At 39.3% G+C, this 6,790-nt stretch overlaps 1 protein-coding gene across 3 annotated transcripts in view; it reads right to left on the reverse strand.

Moving 5' to 3' along the window:
• Positions 1-2,922: 2,922 nt before the first annotated feature.
• sntg1 (syntrophin, gamma 1) overlaps positions 2,923-6,790 on the reverse strand; it is a 35,263-nt gene continuing 31,395 nt past the window's right edge. For all 3 annotated transcript variants that reach the window (XM_010783367.1, XM_010783368.1, XM_010783366.1), the window contains 2 exons: positions 4,218-4,328; positions 2,923-4,089 (listed from right to left, as the gene is read on the reverse strand). In XM_010783367.1, the coding sequence (XP_010781669.1) occupies positions 3,907-4,089; positions 4,218-4,328 (294 nt within the window). In that variant the 3' untranslated portion in view covers positions 2,923-3,906. The remainder of the gene's footprint in view (positions 4,090-4,217; positions 4,329-6,790) is intronic.

A 6,790-nucleotide genomic window follows, 5' to 3' on the forward strand; every position in this document is an offset into this window, starting at 1 on the left:
GAATTACTTATCGTACTTTTTCGTTCTTATAGGTAAGTACCATCAGTGAGTAATTTGATAGTCATTACATGTCCATAATTACCATAGAAGTACGTACTAAATTTACGTCCTTCTAATTCACTTGCACGTACGAGTGTCCGGCTCACATTCTCCCAGGACTCCCCGGCACCAGTGTGGACCCGGGCCCAGATCGTCACCAACCTAATCGTATGTTGTTCGTTACGATATATGATTTATAAACCACTTCGCAACCCGCTGTAACGTCGAACCGTTCAATTTCTTTTTTCAACTGGTAGGTGGGGAAAGACCAAATCTATGTGGCTGGGACGCTCGTTGCTATTTCATTGATTTAGGTTTGTTGTGGGTATATACGCAGTGGTTGTCCCACGGTGCAAAAATAGACGGATTCACGATTTACGATTATCGTTATTTGGTTAGGAGCTCCTAACTAAAAGATTTTAAGTGAGTTATTGAAATTGTAAGTCAATCCACACAACACACACCTGGAAGACGACGAAACTTTCTCTCCGACTATCTGTCCAATATAAGTCGTAGCTCTTTCCTGCTGTGTCTCTTCAACACGGTCCTCAAAGGCCACGTACTCCGTCCGTGTCCACTCATGTTTATTTGTGTCTCGAGTATAACTACGTTACGTTGGTATCGGGCACGATACCCGTAGGTGAGTAGTAGTAGTAGTAGTAGAAGAAGAAGAAGAAGAGAAGAAGGAAGGAAGAGAAAGCACAAATAACCGCCAACCGTTGGTTGACATCCACTAATGGTTTTCGGTGGTTTAACCTGACCTTACACGCTATTCATGATGACTCATGTACCCTTACCGTAAAGTGTTACCATACAGCCTATGCTTTCAACATGTATAAAATCTTTCAAAGCTTCGCCCATTCACTTGAATGGGGTGACATAGAAGATTTTTAATCTTCGCCGAACTGCATTGTGGGGAGCGGAGAATGGCTTTGCAAGCATCGCGAGCATCAAAAGTTGAGCAATGTTCAACTTTTGATGCTCCTGGCATCAGCCAATCAAATCCCGTTTATGCAAATCCCGCCAGTGCAAGCGCTAGCCAATCAAACCGCGTGCAAGCTGGGAGAGCCAGACCGCAGTTCATTTCCTCATATTCCAAACGAGAAATTACGGTAGCAAATCACCCGGTTCTTTACGACCAGAACTATTTACCGGGATACAAACCGGAGGAACCAGGCATGTAGGGAGGTGGCAGAGACAGTGGGTGAAACTGGTAGGTTTTCGCCTGTTTGGGGAGTTTATATCCAGTTTACTTCGTTTTAACATTGTTATTGCTTTGTATGTCGGGTGCGGGAGATTCATGTGATTGGTTGTTGGTCGCGTTGCTTGCAAAAAATCGCCAAGCTTCAGACACGCCCAGTAACAAGATTTTTTTTCATGCCTGTGTGTGGACGGGCCGTAAGTGTCAGCTCTACCACCATCAGCAGGCAGTAGTGACCAGACAGACTGGTAAACAGCTTTTGGGTTCATCTCCTCACTTTTGTTTTATTCTCAATATGTGTATTGCACAGTTAAATAATTGATCAAAGACTTTAGAGAAAGTTAATCACTCAAAAGTACACACAAAAAAGCAACTATCGGCAATGTTGCATTAACTAAAGTAATGTAATTAGCCTACCTTCATCCCTGCTGCTGAGAGTTAAGTACACTTGAATGTGCTATTTTGAAAACACCTTTTTGCTATAATTATGGACAAACATTGTCATGTATCTAAATATTTTAATCTCTTTTTAAAGTACTCAACAGCAAGTACAAAAATGCGCTACTGAATTGACTTAATTATTATTTATGGTATCTCAAAATGCCACAGTCAAGGATAATTTAATTGGCAAATGTGCTTTTTTTGCTGACTTGATGAGATTTAGAGAACATTTTAAGTTTTTAAGTCTCATGTCTGAAAGTGGTATCAATCTTTTTAACTGAGTATGAAAGTAAATAAGTCTATTTCAACATCAATGTCAGCCTGTTAAGTGTATTCAAGTGTATTTTATGCCTTATTACTTAAAATAACATTAGTCAAATATAACAATAATTTAGGTACATATATTACATCGCACACTTTTGAATACAATACAAATACAAGTTTTGTGACATGTGTACATGAACATGTTAAATTGGTGGAATATCCATACATGAAAAATAAAACCCGCCACATGTGATCCATGTTATAAAAGTTCTCATTTATTAATTTATTATACAGCATATTTGTTAATAAAACATCTGCAAAAAATCAAAATAAACCTCCCTCTCTAGATGCTGTGTAACAAGCGTATACAACCGAGATGATTTTAAAGCACAAAAGCATCTCTCAGACTTTCTTTGCATAGACTGCACCACCATTTCTCTCCCTCAGACACTCCTGTCAGCTTAACAAGCCCGCACAGCACGGAGCACTTTACTGACCCCATTTAATTCCCTATCCTCTAGAGTTTACTTACCCATGGGCCTCTTCTGTTTGGAGTCTACTCTGTAAAATGGAAGGCAAGTGCATGACTAATTGCGCTAATTGACCTGAACTCTTTTTGAATATGATATTTTAGTTGTCACTCCACTGCATTTTTAAACTGTTTAATACAGGGCAAAGTTTAAAGGGCCATCGAAAAACCTTTGGAGGCCTTGACGCTACATATTTTCCTCTTTGTGGGGTTTTAAAATGAAAAGTTATCATATTTACAAGCTCAACGTTTTTTGATAGAATATTCCAAAAATACATGATAGCTGATTTTCATTCCTCTGAATTGGTCCATAGAGAAGATTATGATGAGAGTCCGAGGTTATGAAGCATCTATCTGGTCGTCTCTGGTGCTCGTCAAATTAACAAATGCCATAATCCGTACAAGTAATCCCTCAAGTAGTCGCCATAATTCATACATCTTTGAGTTCATTTGAATGTCAGTGTTTATTAACATAATCACGTTTTGGGGGAAAATGCTTTAAACATTTTTGGAAGGTGTTTTCTAATCATGTTTAAAGGTTGTGAGATTTAATACAGCGGTTGGTGATTAACAAAGCATCACTCTTTCACAAAAAATCCACCTTCATACAGCCTTTATCCACTCATTCAGGAAATAGATATATTCTAACCTCAACCTGTTGCTATGCGTCATAAACTTTGAAAAATAAATGAGGTTACCCAGCATATTTGTACATAAATACATCAAAAGCGTTCATTTAACCCAACCAAAGCTGCCTGCAAACTTCTGTGTAATTAAGTTTAGTCAAAACTAAGATTCAGAATCAGTTCTATGTTGTCATTTAGCTTTTAAGTTGGAATGTAATTCAATTTGACTGCTAATTAATATATGAATGAATGGTAAAGTTTTAACTTCAAGTAAGCATAAAGAAATGGAAATATAGAAAGCGTCATCATATCATACCATCATCATATCCGATGCCCAAACCAATCCTCAGAGAAGGTCAAGTGATGGACTGTCTGGGACAAAATGGCTGATTCATTAACAACTGATTTGTATTTACTCTTCAAATCTTGATTAAAATGACATAGAAAGGCTTGGGAAAAGAACTACATTTTTCTTTGGGATGTGTTTGTCATACGGGATGTCTGAGGATTAAGAGAAGGTAAAAAATACTTTAAAACATTTTATAATTGCACATGTTGCGTCCACACAGTCTTTTTGTGAAGTAGAAGTTCGTAGGTCCACAATTAGTCCATAAATCTGAAACGTCTTCCATGTATCAAGTATATCACTCTCAAAGAGGTCTTTTATTCAACCGCTGTATACAGTTTTCCACCATAATGTCTTTATGTGAACGTTTTTTTAATTCTCCTGTCAACCATTTTAGGCCACAGTCACGACTCAAGTGCAGCATCTTTTTTCAGAGAGGGTCCTGGGAGAGCAGCCCCTGTCAGGTCGCGTATTTGAGTTTAGGGGTCTGTGAATTACAGGAGATACTGGACAGAGAAGGAAACCCAGTGGTAGTCGCATTGCTTTGGCTCTCCACAAACATCGGGTCCAGGCAGGCGACCTTGGCAGCAAAAAAAGCGTGAATACAATGAAGCACGGCGAAGAGGTTTGAAAACTCCAGCTCCTTTTTAAGAGAAAGAAAAAAGAAATCAATACTCAAGTCATATGTAAGTAATTAGCATGGTTGATTTGAAAGCCTTGTTGAATGACCTTTTCACTGAAATGCAGAAGTGATATGTCAAAGTGAATTACCTTTGCTTCAATAGACTTGGAGTCTTGATTTTGGAATAAAAACTTGATCTTGCTTTTTCCATCGTCAGATGATCCTTTTAGTTGGGAGAACTTGTATCTCCACAGAACTGCCTTAAAGGAGAAATTACAAAATGTAAAAATGGATCTAAACAAATAAATCACAACTATAAATCTTGATTTACTGAACTCATTATTCTGTCACTATTTCATGAATAAATAACATAAAAAATCCACATGGACCCAGGGAGAAATGGGGCACGTCAATAGATAAGCCAGATAGAAGCTTGTTATTTGTATGCCATTGGGAAATTTAACAAGACACAGCTATTTTACCTGAAATAGCCTCAGTGATTCAATTAGGGTCGGACTGAATAAACAAAAGCTGCACAGTGAGCCAGACAACATCAGGATGACTTTCAGGTAGACAGCTGTGCTTTCACATGAATATGTATTCATGCCACCGTAATAATTACTTTGACACCAACCTGATTAATTGTCAATGACATAATGAATGTTAAAACATAACACACAAGAAGTGTCTCTGGGATATTTGGCAAAGAGTAAAGTCAGAGAACGTTCATGAAATAATACCAGTCTAGCAGGGAGTGTCGCCTCTCCTCTAATAAAATCTCATATGACTGTGACAGAGGTGACAATGTCTCAATATCTCTCCTGTCAATCAAAACCGCCTATTCTAAAACTAAATCTGTATTGTGGTCTTTATGAAAAACTCTGTGTTCATTCAGTTTCTTCTTAAGGTTAAATCGTCATGAGAATATGTCTACCACAAAGTGTTATTTTGGTTAAAGTAGGTTTAATAATGCTTTATCTATACCTTATATTTCTACTCTATTTTACTTGTATGTGACGGCTGCAGATACTTTACAGCAGGGATATTCAATTGGCGGCTCGCGGGACAAATGCGGCCCCGGGGTGATATTTACTGGCCCTTTGAGTATAATGGTAAAAAGTAATCTACTTTTCTTTTTCTTTTTTTTTTTAAATAATCTTTTTTGGGACAGAGTGCCTTTATTCCAGAGAGGGTGTTACATTGAGAGATAGAGTCGAAGACATTGCCTGACAACTTTGGCGGGCTCGGGTTTCGAACCCAGCTACTGTAGTGACAACTCCTGTCATTTATTGCATCTCTGCGTGAATGATTAGATAATTTCACCTAAATGAAATCAAATGAAATGATGTTGATGGTTAAATTAGCTTCACATGTAGGCCTACTGAGTTCTCTCTCTCTAGGTCGTCCTCAGACGAGCCCTCCATCGTTGCTTCCAGTCATCCCGGTTCTCCACACATCTGGCCAGTTCATTGGTACTTTGTGCTCCTGCGTCATTCTTGAGTACGTCCACGTATGTTTGTGCGGGACGTCCTCGTGACCGATGGCCGTGTGTTGGTTCCCACAGCACCAATTTGCTGGCTGGCAGCTCTTGATGCCTTTGGCAATGTCCTGCTAGTCTCATTCTCCTGGCTGCAATTTTCTCGCTCACCCTTGGTATTCCCTCGTACAGGATCTTGTTGGTTACATGTACACTCTTGCTGATGTTAAGTACTGCTCGCAACATTCTGGTGTAGCATCCGTCTTGAGACTTTTGCAGGGTTGGCTTCAGGGTCCAGCATTCACTGCCATAGAGGAGAACAGACTCTATCGTTGCATAGAAGAAGCTGAGTTTGATTTGACGGGGGAGGTTGGATTTCCATACACTGGTCATGCCGTTCAGGGCCCTCCATGCAAGTGCCTTCCTCACCTTAAGATCTTGCTCGGTTGAGTTGACCCATGAGCCCAGGTACTTGAAGTCCTTGACTTCTTTAAGCACAGTGCCTTCTGTTGTTGTCAGAGGTGGATGTTCCGGTAAGATGTTATAGGTGATAACCTCAGTTTTCTTGGCGTTTAGCCTAAGGCCAACCTTGGCACACTCTGACTCCACTCTGTTCTGGAGTTCCTGTGCTTGCTCCACGCTGTCGGAGAGCAGGCTGATGTCGTCCGCATAGTCCAGGTCTGTCAGGACTACTGTGGGGTGTCACCAAAGAGTTTACTGGATGGGGTGGAAAATTAAAATGAATTGATTTGGGTTCTGGTTTTGGTTCGTTTTCTTTTTGTAGGTTATAGTTGGATTATCTTATTTGGTTTATAATCTTGTCATTTCTCTTATGTCGTATTTTTGGGAGGTAATATGTTCCTCCCCCCGTCGACAGTAACAATACCATAATTTATAAATAATATAACCTAAAGAAATGACCGGAGGTAATTTCAAATTCCGTAATCACAAACGTCGACCAGCTTCACTGATTATGTTATATAAAGAGAACCATTACATTAGATGTCGTAAAACATATATTAACATAAAGAAATCCACTTTGGATTTAGACATTTCCGTCCAGTAAGTAAGGCAACCTTCCCCGGCCAATTACTACTTTTACTAGGGTTTCGTTCCCTGACCCTTTTTCTACCTAAACTTCTATACTGTTAGATAATTCTCGAAGTCTTGTCACTTTATGATGTTGTCGTATCACCTCACGTATATAACACAATTAATTTAGTTTGTTTGTATCGGGTTCCGGAA

This window comes from Notothenia coriiceps, unplaced genomic scaffold (assembly GCF_000735185.1).
Source record: "Notothenia coriiceps isolate Sejong01 unplaced genomic scaffold, NC01 NC01_scaffold00025094, whole genome shotgun sequence".
In the NCBI taxonomy this organism is placed as follows: domain Eukaryota; kingdom Metazoa; phylum Chordata; class Actinopteri; order Perciformes; family Nototheniidae; genus Notothenia; species Notothenia coriiceps.